Consider the following 21,795-nt stretch of genomic DNA (forward strand, 5'->3'; position numbering starts at 1 on the left):
GCACATAGTAAGTGCTTACTCAATCAATCAATTAATCAATCATATTTATTGAGCACTTACTATGTGCAGAGCACTGTGCGAAGCGCTTGGGAAGTACAAGTTGGCAACATATAGAGACAGTCGCTACGCATAAATGTCATCATCATCTTCATCATCATCATCATTATTATTATTATTATTACCTCGTCCCCAGAGAAGCAGCGTGGCTCAGTGGAAAGAGCAAGGGCTTTGGAGTCAGAGGTCATGGGTTCGAATCCTGGCTCTGCCACATGTCTGCTGTGTGACCTTGGGCAAGTCACTTAACTTCTCTGAGCCTCAGTTATTTCATCTGTAAAATGGGGACTAAGACTGTGAGCCCCACGTGGGACAACTTGATCACCTTGTATCCCCCCCAGCGCTTAGAACAATGCTCTGCACATAGTAAGCGTTTAACAAATGTCATTATTATTATTATTATTATTATTATTATTATTCTCTGTGCCCCAGTTACCTCATCTGTAAAATGGGGATTAAGACTGTGAGCCCCACATGGGACAACCTGATCACCCTGTATCCCCCCCAGCGCTTAGAACAGTGCTCTGCACATAGTAAGCGCTTAGCAAATGCCATTATTATTATCATTATTATTCTCTGTGCCTCAGTTACCTCATCTGTAAAATGGGGATTAAGACTGTGAACCCCACATGGGACAACCTGATCACCCTGTATCCCCCCCAGCGCTTAGAACAGTGCTCTGCACATAGTAAGCACTCAATAAATACGATTGATGATGATGATGATGATAGTAAGCGCTTAACAAATGCCATTATTATTATTATTATTATTATTCTCTGTGCCCCAGTTACCTCATCTGTAAAATGGGGATTAAGACTGTGAGCCCCACAGGGGACAACCTGATCACCCTGTATCCTCCCCAGCGCTTAGAACAGTGCTTTGCACATGGTAAGCGCTTAATCAATCAATCAATTCATCAATCGTATTTATTGAGCGCTTCCTGTGTGCAGAGCACTGTACAAAGCGCTTGGGAAGTACAAGTGGGCAACAAAGAGACAGTCCCTACCCATAAATGCTATTATTATTATTATTATTATTATTATTATTACCGCATCCCCAGAAAAGCAGCGTGGCTCAGTGGAAAGAGCCCGGGCTTTGGAGTCAGAGGTCATGGGTTCGTATCCCAACTCCGCCACGTGTCTGCTGTGTGACCTTGGGCAAGTCACTTAACTTCTCTGAGCCTCAGTTACCTCATCTGTAAAATGGGGATTAAGACTGCGAACCCCACATGGGACAACCGGATCACTTTGTATCCCCCCCCCAGCGCTTAGAACAGTGCTTTGCACATAGAAAGCGCTTAACAAATGCCAAAAAACAAAAACAAACAAACAAAGGCCAATTATTATTATTCTTCTTATTATTATCTCCATGGAAACAACCCCCAGCCCCTCGGCCGTCCCGCCCTGGGCCGCGCGACCTTCGTCTCCTCACGGGGAGGCCGAGCTACCCATCAAACGTCACCTTTAGCCTCCGCCAATAGGAGCGCTGATCGGTCCGGCGGGGGCGGGTCTTGTGGGGGCCTTCGACCAATCAGCGGCGTCAGCGGCGGCGCGGCTCCACGTCGGCACCAGCTGCGGGGCAAGATGGAGTCGCTGATGCTGGTAGGAAGCCGAAGCTGGGACGGGGCCGGGGGGCGTAAGCGGAGACCTCGGGCCCGTCTTTGCGGCCTAGTGCGGGGCCTGAAGCCTCGGGCTCGCGTAGCCCCCGAGGCCGAGTGACCCGCTCCCGGGCTTGGCCACAGAGAGGGCCACGGTGCCAAACTTGTTCATTCAATCGTATTTATTGAGCGCTGACTGTGTGCTGGACTGAGCGCTTGGGAAGCCCCTTCCTTCCTCCCCCCCCCCCCCCCCCATCTTACCTCCTTCCCTTCCCCACAGCACCTGTATATATGTTTGTACATATTTATTACTCTATTTATTTTACTTGTACGTATCTATTCTATTTATTTTATTCTGTTAGTATGTTTGGTTTTGTTCTCTGTCTCCCCCTTTTAGACCGTGAGCCCACTGTTGGGTAGGGACTGTATCCCGGCTCTGCCGCTTGTCAGCTGTGTGACTTTGGGCAAGTCGCTTCGCTTCTCTGGGCCTCAGTTCCCTCATCTGTAAAATGGGGATGAAGACTGTGAGCCCCCTGTGGGACAGCCTGATCACCTTGTATCCCCCCAGCGCTTAGAACAGTGCTTTGCACATAGTAAGCGCTTAACAAATGCCATTATTATTATTATTATTATTATTATACTGTATTCTCCCAAGCGCTTAGTACAGTGCTTTACACACAGTAAGCGCTCAATAAATACATGGTAAGGGCTTAAAAAATGCCATTATTATTATTGTATGTTGCCAACTTGTGTTTCCCAAGCGCTTAGTACAGTGCTCTGCACACAGTAAGCGCCCAATAAATACGATTGATGATGATGAAGTCCAAGTCGGCCAACAGATAGCGACGGCCCCTACCCAACAACGCCTCCCTTCAAGGCCCTACTGAGAGTTCACCTCCTCCAGGAGGCCTTCCCAGACTGAGCCCCTTCCTTCCTCTCCATCCCCCCCATCTTACCTCCTTCCCTTCCCCACAGCACCTGTATATATGTTTGTACATATTTATTACTCTATTCATTTTACTTGTACATATCCATTCTATTTATTTTATTTTGTTAGTATGTTTGGTTTTGTTCTCTGTCTCCCCCTTTTAGACTGTGAGCCCACTGTTGGGTAGGGACTGTCCCTATATGTTGCCAACTTGTACTTCCCCACAGCACCTGTATATATGTATATATGTTTGTACATATTTATTACTCTATTTACTTATTTATTTTACTTGTACATATCTATTCTATTTATTTTATTTTGTTAGTATGTTTGGTTTTGTTCTCTGTCTCCCCCTTTTAGACTGTGAGCCCACTGCTGGGTAGGGACTGCCTCTATGTGTTGCCAACTTGTACTTCCCAAGCGCTTAGTACAGTGCTCTGCACACAGTAAGCGCTCAATAAATACGATTGATTGATTGAGTGAGTGACCCAGTCCCGGGCTTGGCCACAGAGAGGGCCGCGGTGCAAAACTTGTTCATTCAATCGTATTTATTGAGCGCTGACTGTGTGCTGGACTGAGCGCTTGGGAAGTACAAGTCGGCCGACAGAGACGGCCCCTGCCCAACAACGCGCATTTATTGAACGCCGACTGTGTGCAGGGCACCGGACTAATCAATCAATCGTATTTATTGAGCGCTTACTGTGTGCAGAGCACTATACTAAGCGCTTGGGAAGTATAAGTTGGCAACATATAGAGACAGTCCCTACCCGACAGTGGGCTCACAGTCTAGAAGGGGAAGACGGAGAACAAAACCAAACATATTAACAAAATAAATAGAATAGATATGTACAAGTAAAATAAATAAGTAAATAAATAGAGTAATAAATATGTACAAACATATATACAGGTGCTGTGGGGAAGGGAAGGAGGTAAGACGGGGGGATGGAGAGGAAGGAGGGGGCTAAGCGGACTAAGCGCTTCGAAAGTACAATTCGGCAACAGATACAGTCCCTACCCAACAACAGAGAAGGAGCGTGGCTCAGTGGAAAGAGCACGGGCTTTGGAGTCAGAGGTCATGGGTTCAAATCCCAGCCCCGCCAATTGTCAGCTGGGTGACTTTGGGTGAGTCACTTCACTTTTCTGGGCCTCAGTGACCTCATCTGTAAAATGGGAATGAAGACTGAGCCCCCCGTGGGACAACCTGATCACCTTAATAAATAATAATAATGATGGCACTTATTAAGCGTTTACTATGTGCAGAGCACTGTTCTAAGCGCTGGGGAGGTTACAAGGTGGTCAGGTTGTCCCACGGGGGGCTCACAGTCTTAATCCCCATTTTACAGATGAGGGAACTGATCGCCCGGGCCTACTTGCAGCCAGGGGCCAGAGGTCGTGGGTAGAGCCAGCTTGGTTTCCAGACCCGTGTGTGGTTTTGAGCCACTCGTGGACACGTCACTTCTGGGTTTGGCAACCCAGGGCCCCTTCCCAGCTTGCCCGGGGCCCGCCCGGCCCGCTTCGGGGGAGGTAGAAGAGCAGAAGGGGTATAAAAGGGGCAGACCCCTACCCCAATTGGGTTCCCTTAATCAGTGCTCTCCTCTTTTTTCTCTTCCCTCAACTGGTCTGACCAGGCCCCCCTACCTCCATCCAGAAGAGGCTGTCCCGACCCAGGTCGGGGGAGTCTCTAGTCCCCTCTAGGCTGTTAGCGTCTTTAAAAATGATATTTAAGCGCTTCATTCATTCAATAGTGTTTATTGAGTGCTTACTGTGCGCAGAGCACTGTACTAAGCGCTTGGAAAGTACAATTCAGCGACAAAGACAATCCCTGCCCACAGTGGGCTCACAGTCTGGAATGGGGGAGACAGACATCAAAACAAGCAAACAGGCATCAATAGCATCTATATAAATAAATAGAATTAGAGATATATGTACACACATCAGAACACGTAAAACAGGCATTAATATAAATGGCCTTCCCACACTGAGCTTCCCTTTTCCTCTGCTTCTCCTCCCCTCCCCATCACCCCTAATCCCTCCCTCTGCTCTACTCCCGTCCCTGCCCCACAGCAATTGTGTATATTTGTGCAAATTTGTTATTCTATTTATTTTATTAAGGGTGTGTATGTAAATTATATTTATCTATTTTGATGCTATTGATGCCTGTCTCCTAGTTTTGTTGTCTTGTCTCCCCCTTCTAGACTGAGAGCTTATTGTTGGGTAGGGATTGTCTATCTGTTGACAAACTGTACTTTCCAAGCGTTTAGTACAGTGCTCTGCACACAGCATTCAATAAATACGATTGAATGAATTGAATGAATGAATGAATAAATAAATAGAATTACAGATATGTACATGTATACACAAGTGCTGTGGGGCTGGGAGGGGGTAGATCAAAGGGAGCAAGTCAGGGCGAAGTGGGGGCGTGGGGAAGCTGAATAAAGGGGGAGCTTAGTCTGGGAAGGCCTCCTGGAGGAGGTGAGCCTTCAGTGGGGCTTTGAAGAAGTGTGATTGTTTATGTGCCAGGCATTGTACCAAGCGCTGAGGTAGATACAAGCTAATCAGGTTGGACACTGTCCTTTCCACAGTCTTACTTCCCATTATACAGGTGAGGCAGCTGAGGCACAGAGAATTGAAGTGACTTGACTGACGTCACACAGCAGATGTGAGGGAGCCAGAATTAATAATAATAATAATGATGGCATTTATTAAGCACTTACTATGTGCAAAGCACTGTTCTAAGCGCTGGGGAGGTTACAAACTGATCAGGTTGTCCCATGGGGGGCTCACATTCTTCATCCCCATTTTACAGATGAGGTAACTGAGGCCCTGAGAAGTGAAGTGACTTTCCCAAAGTCACACAGCTGACAATTGGTGGAGCCGGGCTTTGAACCCATAACCTCTGAATCCAAAGCCCGTGCCCTTTCCACTGAGCCACGCTGCTTCTCTGAATTAGAACCCAAGAATTAGAACCCAAGTCCTTCCGATGCCCGGGCGCAATCCCCTATGCCACGATGCTTCTCGTTGTAGGCAGGGAATGTTTTCCCAACTCTGTTATACTCTCTCAAGCTCATAGTACAGTGCTCTGCGCACAGTAAGTGCTCAATAAATACGTGATTGATTGATTCTGGCGGAAACCTCTCGCTAGAGAGTGGAAGTATCTGTCCTCTCTATTTCCCCCGAATCTGGCGCCCGGGCCTGAGAGGGGACAGGATAACTAGTGAGGGTTTCTCCTCCAGAGGAGAATCTTTCTCTGGGAATCAGCCACCCAAGCCCTCCAGCACCCCACCTTGGCCTTCTTTCCTTGAGCACCCCCGCCCAAGCCCCCACATCCTACCCTCCAGCCTTCAACCCGAATCAATCAATCAATCGATCATATTTATTGAGCACTTACTGTGTGCAGAGCACTGTACTAAGCGCTTGGGAAGTCCAAGTTGGCAACATATAGAGACAGTCCCTACCCAACAGTGGGCTCACAGTCTAAAAGGGGGAGACAGAGAACAAAACCAAACATACTAACAAAATAAAATAAATAGAATAGATAGGTACAAGCAAAATAAATAAATAGAGTAACAAATATATACAAACATATATACAGGTACCAGGCGCCTGGCATCTTTCCTCCGAGATCCCCCCACCATCTTCCACCCTCGGTCGGCAGTCTCAGATAGAACTGGGCTTGGGAGTCAGAAGGACTTGGGTTCTAATCCCACTCCTCCACTCATCTGCTGTGAAACGTGTGTGTGTGTGTTGAGTGTGTGTTGATTGGGAAGCAGCCTGGCGTAGTGGACAGAGCATGGGCCCGGGAGTTGGAAGGTCATAGGGTTCTAATTCCGGCTCCGCCACTTGTCTGCTGTGTGGCCTTGGGTAATAATAATACTAATAATGGCATTTATTAAGCGCTTATTATGTGCAAAGCGCCGTTCTATGCGCTGGGGAGGTTACAAGGCGATCATGTAGTTCCACAGGGGGCTCACAGTCAATCCCCATTTTACAGATGAGGTAACTGAGGCCCAGAGAAGTGAAGTGACTTGCCCAGAGTCACACAGCTGACAATTGGCAGAGCTGGGATTTGAACCCCTGACCACTGACTCCAAAGCCTGTGCTCTTTCCAGTGAGCCACGCTGCTTCTCCAGCGTGTCTCTGTCCCTATATGTTGCCAACTTGGACTTCCCAAGCGCTTAGTACAGTGCTCTGCACACAGTGAGCGCTCAATAAATGCGATTGATTGATTGATTGATTGATGGCACCCTTCACCCCTTAGCCATTAGCCAGGGGCCGGGGAACCGGGGGTGGGGGGGAGGAGGGGGCAGGGGCTGGATGCTTCTGGAGGGTCAGAGCCGCCCCCTGCCCCGGGGCACCTCAATCAACTTAATGGGGTTTTTGCTTAATTCCTTTGGCACTGGGCTCGGAGGTGGCGGGCAATGCAATTACATTAAGTCCCCTGTGCTCTCTCATCTGGTGGCCCGCAGGCCCGGGGCCAGCTGCGCCTTCGGCCCCCGTGGCCATCTCGTCAGGAAGATGGTCGCCCGCATCAATTTCCCCCTCACAATTCAATTCAATTTCTCCCCTTCGTCCCCGTCTCCATCCCCCCCATCTTACCTCCTTCCCTTCCCCACAGCACCTGTATATATGTTTGTACATATTTATTACTCTATTTCACTTGTACATATCTATTCTATTTATTTTATTTTGTTAGTATGTTTGGTGTTGTTCTCCGTCTCCCCCTTTTAGACTGAGCTTCCCCCCCCAATTCAATTTCTCCCCCTCGTCCCCCTCTCCATCCCCCCATCTTACCTCCTTCCCTTCCCCACAGCACCTGTCTATATGTCTATATGTTTGTACATATTTATTACTCTATTTATTTTACTTGTACATATCTATTCTATTTATTTCATTTTGTTAGTATGTTTGGTTTTGTTGTCTGTCCCCCCGTTTTAGACTGTGAGCCCACTGTTGGGTAGGGACTGTCTCTATATGTTGCCAACTTGGACTTCCCAAGCGCTTAGTACAGTGCTCTGCACATATTAAGCGCTCAATAAATACGATTGATTGATTGATTTCCCAGCACGCTCTCATCTGGTGGCCGGCAGGCCCGGGGCCCGCTGCGCCTTCGGCCCCCGTGGTCATCTCTTCAGGAAGATGGTTGCCCGCATCAATTTCCCCCCTCTCAATTCAATTTCTCCCCTTCGTCCCCCTCTCCATCCCCCTCATTGTACCTCTTTCCCTTCCCCACAGCACCTGTATATATGTTTGTACATATTTATTACTCTATTTTACTTGTACATATCTATTCTATTTATTTTATTTTGTTAGTGGTTTGGTTTTGTTCTCTGTCTCCCCCGTTTAGACTGTGAGTCCACTGTTGGGTAGGGACTGTCTCTATATGTTGCCAACTTGTACTTCCCAAGCGCCTAGTCCAGTGCTCTGCACACAGTAAAAGCTCAATAAATACGATTGATTGATTGATTGATTGGTGGCCGGCAGGCTCGGGGCCAGCTGCGCCTTCGGCCCCCGTGGCCATCTCGTCAGGAAGATGGTCGCCCGCATCAATTTCCCCCCCTCGTCCCCCTCACCATCCCCCCATCTTACCTCCTTCCCTTCCCCACAGCACCTGTATATATGTAAATATGTTTGTACATATTTATTACTCTATTTATTTTACTTGTACATATCTATTCATTTTATTTTGTTAGTATGCTTGGTTTTGTTCCGTCTCCCCCTTTTAGACGGTGAGCCCACTGTCAATTCAATTTCTCCCCCACGTCCCCCTCTCCATCCCCATCTTACCTCCTTCCCTTCCCCACAGCACCTGTATATATGTCTATATGTTTGTACATATTTATCACTCTATTTATTTTACCTGTACATACCTATTCTATTTATTTCATTTTGTTAGTATGTTTGGTTTTGTTCTCCGTCTCCCCCCTTTTAGACCGTGAGCCCACTGTTGGGTAGGGACTGTCTCTATATGTTGCCAACTTGGACTTCCCAAGCGCTTAGTCCAGTGCTCTGCACACAGTAAGCGCTCAATAAATACGATTGATTTTATTTTGTTAGTATGTTTGGTTTTGTTCTCTGTCCCCCTCTTCTAGACCGTGAGCCCACTGTTGGGTAGGGACTGTCTCTAGATGTTGCCAACTTGGACTTCCCAAGCGCCTAGTCCAGTGCTCTTCACACAGTAAGCGCTCAATAAATACGATTGATTGATTGATTGATGGTCAACCGCATCAATTTCCCGGCCGCGGCCTAAGCCGCCTGCCAAGCCTGGGGGCCCCGGCGCCCATCAAACTTTTTATTGTGATTGCGCCGGTGTCGGGCACGGCCATCTGCGGGAGTGCACACCGCATTTAATTGATTGGAGTTTAATTTATTGACACGTCAAATAAAACGATGGGAAGGCCTGAAGCGGCGACGCCCGCCCGCCTCACAGGGCCCGGGCCGCCCTTAATGGCGGGAAGCTGAGGCGCCCGCGCTTTTATACCCTGCCCCCTCGCGAGAGCGCATGCGCAGACGCCCCCCCCGGGAGGGGGCTGGCGGGGGGGAGCCGCCTCACGACTGCCGCCTCTCGGCCAAGTGAGGAAGTGCGGGGGGGAGGGTTCTGGCCCTCCCTCCATCCATCCATTCATTCATTCATTCATTCATTCATTCATTCAATCGTATTTATTAATTCATTCATTCAGTCGTATTTATTTATTCATTCATTCACCCAATCGTATTTATTGAGCGCTTACAGTGTGCAGAGCACTGGACTAAAGCACTTGGGAAGGACAAGTCGGCAACACATGGAGACGGTCCCCACCCTGCAGCGGGCTCACAGTCTAGAAGGGACGATTCATTCATTCGGTTGCATTTCATTCATTCATTCACTCATTCATTCAATCGTATTTATTGAGCGCTCACTGTGTGCAGAGCACTGTACTAAGCGCTTGGGAAGTACAAGTTGGCAACCTCTAGAGACGGTCCCTACCCAGCAGCGGGCTCAATCAATCAATCAATCGTATTTATTGAGCGCTTACTATGCGCAGAGCACTGTACTAAGCGCTTGGGAAGTACAAATTGGCAACATATAGAGACAGTCCCTACCCAACAGTGGGCTCACAGTCTAAAAGGGGGGAGACAGAGAACAGAACCAAACATACCAACAGAATAAAATAAATAGGATAGAAATGTACAAGTAAAATAAATAAATAAATAGAGTAATAAATATGTACAACCATATATACATATATACAGGTGCTGTGGGGAAGGGAAGGAGGTAAGATGGGGGGATGGAGAGGGGGACGAGGGGGAGAGGAAGGAAGGGGCTCAGTCTGGGAAGGTCTCCTGGAGGAGGTGAGCTCTCAGTAGGGCTTGAATTCATTCATTCAATCGTATTCATTCATTCATTCAATCATATTTATTCATTCATTCATTCAATCGTATTCATTCATTCAATCGTATTTATTGAGCGCTTACAGTGTGCAGAGCACTGTACTGAAGTGCTTGGGAAGGACAAGTCGGCAACACATAGAGACGGTCCCTACCCAACAGCGGGCTCACAGTCTAGAACGGATGATTCATTCATTCAGTCGTATTTCATTCATTCATTCAATCGTATTTATTGAGTGCTTACTGTGTGCAGAGCACTGGACTAAGCGCTTGGGAAGTACAAGTTGGCAACATCTAGAGACGGTCCCTACCCAACAGCGGGGCTCACAGTCTAGAAGGGGGAGACAGAAAGCAAATCAAAACATATTAACAAAATAAAATAAATAGAATAAATATGTACAATCAATCAGTCGTATTTATTGAGCGCTTACTGTGTGCAGAGCACTGTACTAAAGCGCTTGGGAAGGACATGTCAGCAACACATAGAGACGGTCCCCACCCTACAGCGGGCTCACAGTCTAGAAGGGATGATTCATTCATTCAGTTGCATTTCATTCATTCATTCATTCAATAGTATTTATTGAGCACTTACTGTGTGCAGAGCACTGTACTAAGTGCTTGGGAAGTACAAGTTGGCAACACATAGAGACAGTCCCTACCCAACAGTGGGCTCACAGTCTAGAAGGGGGAGACAGAGAACAAAACATATTATTGAGCGCTTACTTTGTGCAGAGCACTGTACTAAGCGCTTGGGAAGTCCAAGTTGGCAACATGTAGAGACAGTCCCTACCCAACAGTGGGCTCACAGTCTAGAAGGGGGAGACAGAGAACAAAACAAAACATATTAACAACATAGAATAAATAGAATATGTACAAGTAAAATAGAGTAATAAATACGTACAAACATATATACAGGTGCTGTGGGGAAGGGAAGGAGGTAAGGCTTGGGGGATGGGGGTATTTATGGAGTGCTTAACTGTGTGCAGAGCACTGTAATAAGCTCTTGGGAAGTACAAGTTGGCAACATATAGAGACGGTCCCTACCCAACAACGGGCTCACATTCATCATCATAATAATAACGGTGGTACTTGTTAAGCGCTTACTATGTGCGAAGCACATTCTAAGCGCTCGGGGGGGATACAAGGTGATTGGGTTGTCCCCATGTGGGGCTCACAGTCTTAATAATAATAATAATCATGGCATTTATTAAGCGTTTACTATGTGCAAAGCACTGTTCTAAACGCTGGGGAGGTTACAAGGTGATCAGGTTGTCCCACGGGGGGCTCACAGTCTTAATCCCCATTTTACAGATGAGGGAAATGAGGCACAGAGAAATGAAGTGACTTGCCCAAAGTCTCACAATTGGTGGAGTTGGGATTTGAACCCATGACCTCCGACTCCAAAGCCCGTGCTCTTTCCACTGAGCCACGCTGCTTCATCAGTCGTATTTATTGAGCGTTTACTGTGTGCAGAGCACTGGACTAATGATGATGATGGTATTTGTTAAGCACTTACTATGTGCCAAGCACTGTTCTAAGCACTAGGGTAGAGACAAGGTAATTTGGTTGCCCCACGTGCGGTTCACAGCCTTAATCCTCATTTATAGATGAGGTCACTGAGGCCCAGAGAAGTTAAGTGGCTTAACCAAAGTCACACAGCTAAGTGGGGGAGTCGGAATTAGAACCCACAACCTCTGACTCCCAAGCCTGTGCTTTTTCCACCAAGCCATGCTCCTACTAAGCTCTTGAAAAGTACAATTTGGCAACAGATAGAGACAGTCCCTACCCAACAATGGGCTCACAGTCTAGAAGGGGGACGGTCCCCGTGCCTCCGGATTGGAATCCCTTGACCGTCCATCAGTCAATCGTATTTATTGAGTTCTTTATTCATTCATTCAATCGTATTTATTGAGCGCTTACTGTGTGCAGAGAGCACTGTACTAAGCGCTTGGGAAGTACAAGTTGATTCATTCGTTCATTCAATCGGATTTAATAATAATTATGGCATTTGTTAAGCGCTTACTATGTGCCAAGCAGTGTTCTAAGCACTGGGGTAGATACAAGGTAATCAGGTTGTCCCACATGGGGCTCACAGTCCTAATCCCCATTTTACTGAGGAGGTAACTGAGGCATAGAGGATAATCATCATCATCATCATCATCAATCGTATTTATTGAGCGCTATGTGCAGAGCACTGGACTAAGCGCTTGGGAAGTACAAATTGGCAACATCTAGAGACGGTCCCTACCCACCAGTGGGCTCACAGTCTAAAAGGGGGAGACAGAGAACAAAACCAAACATACTAACAAAATAAAATAAATAGGATAGATATGTACAAGTAAAATAAATAGAGTAATAAATATGTACAAACATATATACAGTATTATAATAATAATGATGGCATTTGTTAAGTGCTTACTGTGTGCAAAGCACTGTTCTAAGCCCTGGGGAGGATATCAGGTGATCAAGTTGTCCCACGTGGGGCTCACAGTCTTAATCCACAGATGAGGGAACTGAGGCACAGAGAAGCTAAGTAACTTGCCCAAAGTCACACAGCTGACAAGTGGCAGAGCCGGGATTAGAGCCCATGATCTCTGACTCCCAAGCCTGTGCTCTTTCCACTGACCCATGCTGCTTCTCATCATCATCAGTCGTATTTATTGAGCGCTTACTGTGCGCAGAGCACTGGACTAAGCGCTTGGGAAGTCCAAGTTGGCAACGTATAGAGACAGTCCCTACCCCACAGCGGGCTCACAGTCTAAAAAGTGCTTCTCTTAAGTGACTTGTCCAAGGTCACACAGCAACAAACAAGTGGCGGAGCCGGGGTTAGACCCACGTCCTCTGACTCCCAAACCCGTGCTCTTTCCACTAAGCCACAGAGCGCTTACTGTGTGCAGAGCACTGTGCTAAGCGCGCGCTTGGGAGAGTACAATACAACAATAAACAGCCACATTCCCTGCTTATACTCCGCGCAGAGTACTATCATCATCATCATCATCATCAATCGTATTTATTGAGCGCTTACTATGTGCAGAGCACTGTACAACTGTACTACCGAGCGCTTATCATAATAATAATTAGGGTACAAAAATACAAATTGTCACCTCTGGTGTTTCCAGGGACAACACATGGATCCGAAAGCTGGACAGTGAAAAAGCGGGATAGAAAGAACATCGATTCTTTCGAAGTGTGGCGATGGAGAAGGCTTTGGGCGAATACCATGGATGGCCCGAAAGACAAACACATGGATTTTAGAGCCAATTAAACCAAAGCGGTCTTTGGAAGGCCGAGTGACCCGACTTAGATGAGCATCTTAGCGCTTAGTACAGTGCTCTGCACATAGGAAGCGCTCAATAAATACGATTGATGATGATCTTTTGGACACAAAGTCAGGAGGACTTGTCCTCCCTCCCTCTCCATCCCCCCATCTTACCTCCTTCCCTTCCCCACAGCACCTGTATATATGTATATATGGCTGTACATATTTATTACTCTATTTATTTATTTTACTTGTACATTTCTATCCTATTTATTTTATTTTGTTGGTATGTTTGGTTTTGTTCTCTGTCTCCCCCTTTTAGACTGTGAGCCCACGGTTGGGTAGGGACTGTCTCTATGTGTTGCCAGTTTGTACTTCCCAAGCACTTAGTACAGTGCTCTGCACATAGTAAGCGCTCAATAAATACGATTGATGATGATCTTTTGGACACAAAGTCAGGAGGACTTGTCCTCCCTCCCTCTCCATCCCCCCATCTTACCTCCTTCCCTTCCCCACAGCACCTGTATATATGTATATATGGCTGTACATATTTATTACTCTATTTATTTATTTTACTTGTACATTTCTATCCTATTTATTTTATTTTGTTGGTATGTTTGGTTTTGTTCTCTGTCTCCCCCTTTTAGACTGTGAGCCCACGGTTGGGTAGGGACTGTCTCTATGTGTTGCCAGTTTGTACTTCCCAAGCGCTTACTACAGTGCTCTGCACATAGTAAGCGCTCAATAAATACGATTGATTGATTGATTGAGGACTTGGCCCATAGTAAATGTTTAACAAATACCCTCATCATTATTATTATTCTGACTCCAAGGCCTGTGCTGTAACCATTAGGCCCTGTTACAGGCCTGCTCCTCACTCCCTCACCTGTCTTTTGCAAATAATAAAAACAGTGGCGATATTGGCTAAGCACCTCGTGCCTAAGCACTGTAAGACATGACATCTTATTAGACTGTGAGCCCACTGTTGGGTAGGGACCGTCTCTATATGTTGCCAATTTGTACTTCCCAAGCGCTTAGTACAGTGCTGTGCACATAGCGCTCAATAAATACGATCGATGATGATGATGATGGAAGTAGATTGGACAACTGTCCCAGTACCACGTGGAGCTCACAGTGTGAGTGAGAAGCCGAGCAGGGAACTTCATCCCCATTTTACAGATGAGGACACAGAGGCCCAGAGAAGTTTGCACGGAGGGCAAATGGCAGAGCCACGATTAGAACCCAGGTGTCCGCCTGTTTAGGCCGTGAATCTCATTTTGGGCAGGGACCGCGTCCAACCTGATTAATCAATCAATCAATCGTATTTATTGAGCGCTTACTGTGTGCAGAGCACTGTACTAAGCGCCTGGGAAGCACAAGTTGGCAACATAATCTGTAGAAGCAGTGTGGCCTACCGGATAGGGCACGGGACTGGGAGTCAGAAGTCCTGGGTTCTAATGCCTGCTCCGCCAGTTGCCTGCTGTGTGGTCTTGGGCAAGTCACTTCACTTCTCCGTGCCTCAGTTACCTCAACTGTAAAACAACGGGGATGGAGACTGTGAGCCTCATGTGGGACACGGACCGTGTCCAACCCGATTCGCTTGGATCCACCGACTCCGCCACTTGTCTGCTGTGTGACCTTGGGCGAGCCTAGACTGTGAGCCCACTGTTGGGTAGGGACTGTCTCTATCTGTTGCCAGCTTGGACTTCCCAAGCGCTTAGTACGGTGCTCTGCACACAGTAAGCGCTCAATAAATACAATTGATTGATTGATTGAAGTCACTTCACGCCTCAGTTACCCCAGCTGTAAAACGGGGTTAAGACTGTGAGCCCCATGTGGGACAGGGACTGTATCCAAACCGATTTGCTTAGTTACAGCGCCTGGCACATAGTAAGTGCTTAACAAATACCACAGTTGTTATTATTATAATCGACTGACTGCTCTGCACATAGTAAGCGCTCGATAAATACCATTGATTGATTAACTGATGCACACAGTAAGCACTGGATAAATACCAATGATTGATCGACCGAGTGAAAGGGAAGAATTCCTCCGGGAATCTCCGGTGCTCTGCACATAGTAAGCGCTCGATAAATACCATTGATTGATTAATTGATGCACACAGTAAGGACTTGCGCTTAAACAGCAAAGGTGTGAGAGGCTGGACGACCCCCTCCCCGCTGCAGCCTGAGGGAGAAAGGATCTCTTTGTGTCTCCCCTGCGACAGCTCAGCACAAAGGGGCCACAAAGGAGTCACTGGGCGGCCAACACTTGCCGGAGAGGGGTTGCCCACCCTCTGCCACTGCCTCAGGCCTGTGGGGTGGCATGAGGAGCGGTTGGGGAGGGGGGAGAGCCTGGCAGCCAGCATCCCCACAGAAGTACGAGAGAATTTGCCCACCCCCTGCTTCAGGCCTGGGGAGCAATGTTTGGTTTCGTTCTCTGTCTCCCCTTTTTAGCCTGTGAGCCCACTGTTGGGTAGGGACTGTCTCTATATGTTGCCAATTTGTAGTTCCCAAGCGCTTAGCCCGGTGCTCTGCACACAGTAAGCGCTCAATAAATACGATTGATTGATTGGGGGGGTGGCCTGCCGTGGCCAGTGTTCCCACACACACTGGAGAGGGTTCGGCTGTCCCCTGCCACTGCCTCAGGCCTTTGGGGAGGGATGGGGAGCAGTTGGGAAGGGGGGATCCTGGGGCCAGCATCCCCACATGCAGAAAAGGGGGTTCACCCACCCCCTGCCCCTGACTCAGGCCTGGGGAGATGATGATGATGATGGGGGGGGGAGGGATGGGAAGAAGTTGGGGCAGGGAAGGGGGTTTGGCAGCCAAGTCTAGGCCCCCTCCATTTCGGGGTCTCCACATTCGTGCTTCAGGGGCTCCCTCCTGGCCACCCCCTCCCCAGCTCCAGGATCGAGTAGCCGCCCACCCCCATCAGGCCTGAGACCCCCTGGGTCCGGGCCCTTCCACCTTTCCCGTCACCACCCAGCCTGGGTTCAGTCAAATTCCCAGTTTCCCCCCCTCCCAGCTGGATCTGGAAGGAGATGGGCTGCAGAATGTCGCAGAGGGGAGAGGCAGGGGCCGTCGATGGTAATCAGTCAATGTTATTTATTGAGCGCTTAAGCAGCTTGGTTTAGTGGAAAGAGCCCAGGCTTGGGAGTTAGAGGTCACGGGATGTAATTCCGGCTCCACCACTTATCAGCTATGTGACTTTGGGTGAGTCACTTAACTTCTCTGTGCCTCAGTGACCTCATCTTTAAAATGGGGATTAAGACTGTGAGCCCCACGTGGGACAACCTGATTACCTTGTATCTCCCTCAGGCGCTTAGAACAGTGCTTGGCATGTAGTAAGCACTTAACAATCTATTATTATTAGACTGTGAGACCACTGTTGGGTAGGGACTATCTCTATATGTTGCCAACTTGTACTTCCCAAGTGCTTAGTACAGTGCTGTGCACACAGTAAGCGCTCAATAAATACGATTGATTGATTGATTGATTATTATTATTACTACTACTACTATGTGTAGAGCACTGAGCTGAGCGATTAGGCGAGTACGATCCGACAGAATTAGCGGACCCATTCCCTGCCCCTAACAGGCTTACAGTCTAGAGGGGGAGACAGACGTTAATCGGAATGGGGACATGATTTATAATCTGTAATGTAACAATATGTGCATAAATGCTGTGGGGGTGAATATCGAGCCTCCCAAGGTCCCAGATTGAGGTGCTTCTAATGAGGAGGGTCTGTGTCTCTCCAGGAACCCTCCCTGTATACGGTCAAGGCCATCCTGATTCTGGATAACGATGGGGAACGCCTCTTCGCCAAGGTGAGATACCCCCTCAAACCCCCCTTCCCCAGGGGTCCCCACCTCTCACCCACCCCCCCTCCCCTGGGGGACTCCTGCCCGCCCCTTCCCTCGCCCTCTCCCTCTCTGCAAAATTCCTCCAGCTTCAAGGGACCAGGCACAGCATAAATCAATCAGCAGGTACAGATTAGTGTGGAATGCACCAGATGCCCCCTCTACGTCCCCCACCAATCCCCCATAATTGGTTGTAACCAGGCCCTTCGGAAACAGCCATCCCGTGCCCACGCCCCCTCAGCTGGGGGAGCCGCCAGAACCCAGCGAGGGAAAGCGGTGGAAAGGGACCCATTCCCGCACCACCCCAGCTTCCCCCGACATCCGCTGACTTCCCCTTCTCCCCCCCCCCCAACCTCAGTACTACGACGACACGTACCCCAGCGTCAAGGAGCAGAAAGCCTTCGAGAAAAACATTTTCAACAAGACCCACCGGACAGACAGTACGTCCCGCCTCCCCTTTCTCTCCCCTCTCCACCCTTCGGGGTCCCTGCGAGGGGCGGGGAGGGGGGCAACTGGGACCCCCCCCCCAAACTCTTCAGAAGCGTAATGAGGAGGGGAGAGCGTGAGAGGGGGAATAAGGCGGCGGTGGGGGCGGGCCGCGGGCAGGCTGTCTGGACCCGGGATTTATGGGCCTCGCCTGACGGGTTTAACTGCGGCTCCATTTAGCGTGCCGCATCCATTAAGGCAGGTGAATGACAGCACCCGGAAAGGTGACCGCGCGGGCGGGCGGGCGAGTGGCCGCCACTCCTCACCCCCCGAGGAGGCCCTGCCCAGCCCCGCGAAGGGAGTGGGGGGGGTGAGGAAAGGGAGAGGGGGGCCGGCGGGCCCCCTCCCTGGGCTCACCGGCCCCCACCCCCAGGCGAGATTGCGCTGCTGGAAGGCCTGACGGTGGTATACAAGAGCAGCATCGACCTGTACTTTTACGTCATTGGCAGCTCCTTCGAGAATGAGGTGAGGCCCCTTCCTCGAAAACACCTGCCCCTCCACCCCCTCACGCACTCGGGCTCCCACGAGACCCCAGGACACTCGGAGGAGGAGCATCATCATCATCAGTCGTGTTTATTGAGCGCTTACTATGTGCAGAGCACTGGACTAAGCGCTTGGGAAGTACAAATTGGCAACATATAGAGACAGTCCCTACCCAACAGTGGGCTCACAGTCTAAAAGGGGGAGACAGAGAACAAAACCAAACATCCCGACCGCCACATTCGGGGGTTGGCTTCCGCCCCCAGTTTCTCCCCGGCCCAGCCCCTCACCCCAACCCATACTCAGGGTCCCATGAGACCCCAGGACACTCAGTCATGTGATGGCTGCTTGCCGGACCCCACCTCCAGAACAGGGGGTCGGCTTCCACCCCCAGCATTCCCCCCACCCGGTCCATCGGAGAGAGCTGGCTAGGGGTTGCCCACCAGTGTGTCCCCCCAACCCGAGGCCCTGGGCTGGTCAGATGGAGAAACAGTCTGGCCTGGTGGAAAAGCACACGCCAGGGAGGTCATGGGTTCTAATCCCAGCTCTGCCGCGTGACCTTGGGCAAGTCACTTCACTTCCTCTGTGCCTCAGTTACTTCATCTGTCAAATGGGGACCTGAGGCCGTGAGCCCCACATGGGACAAGAACTGTGTCCAACTCGATTTGCTTGTATCCACCCCAGCGCTTAGTACAGTGCCTAGCACATACTAAGCGTTTAACAAATAGCATCGTTAATTATTGTTATGAACCACTCCTGTCTCCCCACACATCCTCTGCTGGGCTAGGTGCACACCAGCTCAGCCTGGGACAAGCAGGTCTCAGCCCAGCCCCAGGGGCACCTCAGGTTTAGGGCTTCGTTCAGTCGTATTTATTGAGCGCTTACTGTGTGCAGAGCACTGTACTAAGCGCTTGGGAAGTACAAATCGGCAACAGAGACGGGCCCTACCCAACAATGGGCTCACAGTGTGGAAGGGGGAGACAGACAGCAAAACAAAACACGTAGACAGGTGTCAAAATCTTGACCCACCCGGGCAGGCCGGGTACCAGGCCTGGCCTGACCCCACCCCCAGCCACAGCCAGCCTCCCCCCCGACTCCGTCCCTTGATTTGTCACAGGCCTGCCCTGCTCCTCGGGGATGTGGCCGGGAGGGATGGAGGGAGGGAGAGCAGCGAGGCGGCTGGGGTGGCCTGGATCCCGCGGGGGTGGACGGGCGGGCATGGGGTGACCGCGGCCCCTCCTGCTCATACCGCCCCATCCCATCCCCAGCTGATGCTCATGGCCGTCCTAAACTGCCTCTTCGACTCGCTGAGCCAGATGCTGAGGTGAGCAGGGCCGAGCGGGGGCCGGGGCTGGGGTTTTCTACCTTCCAGAGGTGACGGACCGTCACCCCAAATGCCTTCGCCTCCCGCAAGCCTCGGGCTCCTGGGGGCCTCTTTCAGCATCTCTAAGCAGGAGATGACTGAGGGGTCGGCAGGCAGGAGTCGCGGCAGCATCTGGGGAGGATCTGGGATGGGGGGGATTCAAAGGGGACGCTTGAGGGCCAGGCACTTCCGACTAACCCGGCCCCCCCCGGCTCCCCCAGGAAGAACGTGGAGAAGCGGGCGCTGCTGGAGAACATGGAAGGGCTCTTCCTGGCTGTGGATGAAATCGTGGATGGGGGGTGAGTCCCAGGCCAGCCGCCATCTCACTCTGCTGCCCCAACTTCCATCTTCCAGGGAGGTGTCGACGTGTTGGGGAGGGGGCGGGCCGCCCTAGCCCCCGGCCCTCCCCCCAACTCCACACCGCAACGTTTCCACTTGGTCTCTGCAGAGTCGTCCTGGAGAGTGATCCGCAGCAGGTGGTGCACAGAGTGGCTCTACGGGTAAGGGGTGCCTTGTCCGCCCCGCTGAGGGGCAAGGGTCCTGCCTCCCCGCCCACCACACGTCAACCTCTTGGCACCCTTTGCTCAGCTCTAACCTCAGTCCCCTTTGCTGCGCCATACTGGCTGAAGCAGCTGAGATGAGGACCTTTGAGAACAGTGCTTGGCCCATAGTAAGCGCTTAACAAATACCATCATTATTATTTGAGCTGGGTACCCCCCGCCAGAGGAGGCAATGTGGGAAGTTAAGGGGGCCAGGGGAGGTGCAGACCTTCTGTGGGGGAGGAGTTCTACCCCCCCCCCCGCCCCCGGCGTCTGGCGTATTTTAGCATGTCCCACCTCTGACCTTTGCCAGGCGGGCACAGGGCCAAGCTGTTTAGCAGGCAAACACCTTCTCCCGTGGACTACAGCCTTCCCCACCACGGGGCTGTTAGCCTGGTTTAATCTTCTTGAACATATGTCTCCCGGTGCACAGAACACCCCCCTCTCTCCCTCCGCCTCCTTCCCCTCCCCAGCTGCAGTCGCAGCACTTTATATCCCGGAATTAACATGCCGCTGTTGCTGCCACCGCCCAGCCAATCCTGCAGAAACCTCCCTCTTCCCCCCGAGGGCCACCCCCGTACCCCTCTCCCCCCAACTCGGGGAGCTGGGATTTGGAGTCTGCTCCGACCTCAGGGCTGGCGGGCGGATGGACGGGCAAACCGGGCTGGGGGCTTTAGGGTAATTCAGAAGGGAGGGTGGATTTAGGGGGCCACTGGCCAGCCCATAACCTCCCTGGGTCAGAAACTGGCCAGGCCCTTTAGCCGAGGGGGGAGGGATGGCATTCCTTGCCCTCTGTCTCCGGCCCCGCCCCCACGGACCGTCCCTCTGTTGCAGGGTGAAGACGTCCCCCTGACAGAGCAGACTGTGTCTCAGGTCAGTACCCCAACGGGCAGCTCTGTCCAGGCCCCTCTGCGCCCTAGACCCAGTTGTTCCCGGCTCTACCCTGTCCAAGGTGGTCAGTTTTGCTGCACAACTCCGGGGTTGCCACGGGGACCCCCAGGTGAAGCCCACCCTGAGCCCTCCCCCACCCTCTCTGACCCCTGACCTGTCTCCCCAGGTGCTGCAGTCAGCGAAGGAGCAGATCAAGTGGTCCCTGCTGCGGTGAAGTTCCAGCCAGATGCCCGCACCTCCCTCCCTCGTCCGCCGGCCTGGGGGACCCCAGCCGAGCCCGGGGATCGGGAGGGGGGGCCCCTCATCCGCTCCCCCCACCCGGTCAGTTGCCCTTAGGTTCACTGTGTGCCGCCCTCGCCCCCCATTCTCCGCGCCTCCCCCAGAGGAGAGAGGAGGGCCCTTGCCTGGCCCCAGCCGGGGGAAGGAGCTACATCCTGCACTCTGCAGCCCTGCCTTAACCCTCGCCTCCCCTGGGGGCTCAGGCTGAGGGAGCCAGTGGGGTCTGGGTTGGCAGGGTTGGGGAATTGTGAGGCGGCAGGCTCCCCTCCACCCTGCCTCCAATGCCGGGCTGGGGGAGGGGGCGGCGGTGCAGTCCAGCAAGAGGAGAATAAAACTCCCTTTCCACTCTAACTGCCTTTGTGTGGTGAGGTGGCCCCTCCCCTCCTTTTCCCAGCTGCCCCCCCTCCCCAACCTGGTATCATTTCTCTCTCACCTCCTCCCCACCCCCCACCTTAATGTACCGCTCTCAGCGAACGGGGATGGGGGCTGCCTCCTCCCTCGCCCGGGCCATTAGTATCCAGGAGACGCACACCTGCGCGTGCGGGTATGAAGCCCCCAGACTGGGCCCCCAGCTCTGCTCCAGAAGACCGCAAGCGTGGCTTAAAGAAGCCCCCCGCGCCCTCACCCCACCGTTATCGGGTACAATCGAGCGAGCCAGAGCGGCTGCTGGGTTTGGGCCCGCATATGTTCGGAGC

The 21,795-nt window shown here is 51.1% G+C and overlaps 1 protein-coding gene across 1 annotated transcript; it reads left to right on the forward strand.

Moving 5' to 3' along the window:
- Positions 1–1,582: 1,582 nt before the first annotated feature.
- COPZ1 (COPI coat complex subunit zeta 1) lies at positions 1,583–21,451 on the forward strand. The gene is made up of 9 exons (XM_038752411.1): positions 1,583–1,655; positions 16,961–17,029; positions 17,421–17,502; positions 17,922–18,013; positions 19,297–19,352; positions 19,613–19,690; positions 19,840–19,891; positions 20,765–20,803; positions 20,988–21,451. The coding sequence occupies exons 1-9, from the start codon at positions 1,638–1,640 to the stop codon at positions 21,033–21,035; spliced, it is 534 nt and encodes a 177-aa protein (XP_038608339.1). The 5' UTR covers positions 1,583–1,637; the 3' UTR covers positions 21,036–21,451.
- The last annotated feature ends 344 nt before the right edge of the window (positions 21,452–21,795 follow it).

The sequence above is a fragment of the Tachyglossus aculeatus genome, chromosome 10 (assembly GCF_015852505.1).
Source record: "Tachyglossus aculeatus isolate mTacAcu1 chromosome 10, mTacAcu1.pri, whole genome shotgun sequence".
Classification (NCBI taxonomy): Eukaryota; Metazoa; Chordata; class Mammalia; order Monotremata; family Tachyglossidae; genus Tachyglossus; species Tachyglossus aculeatus.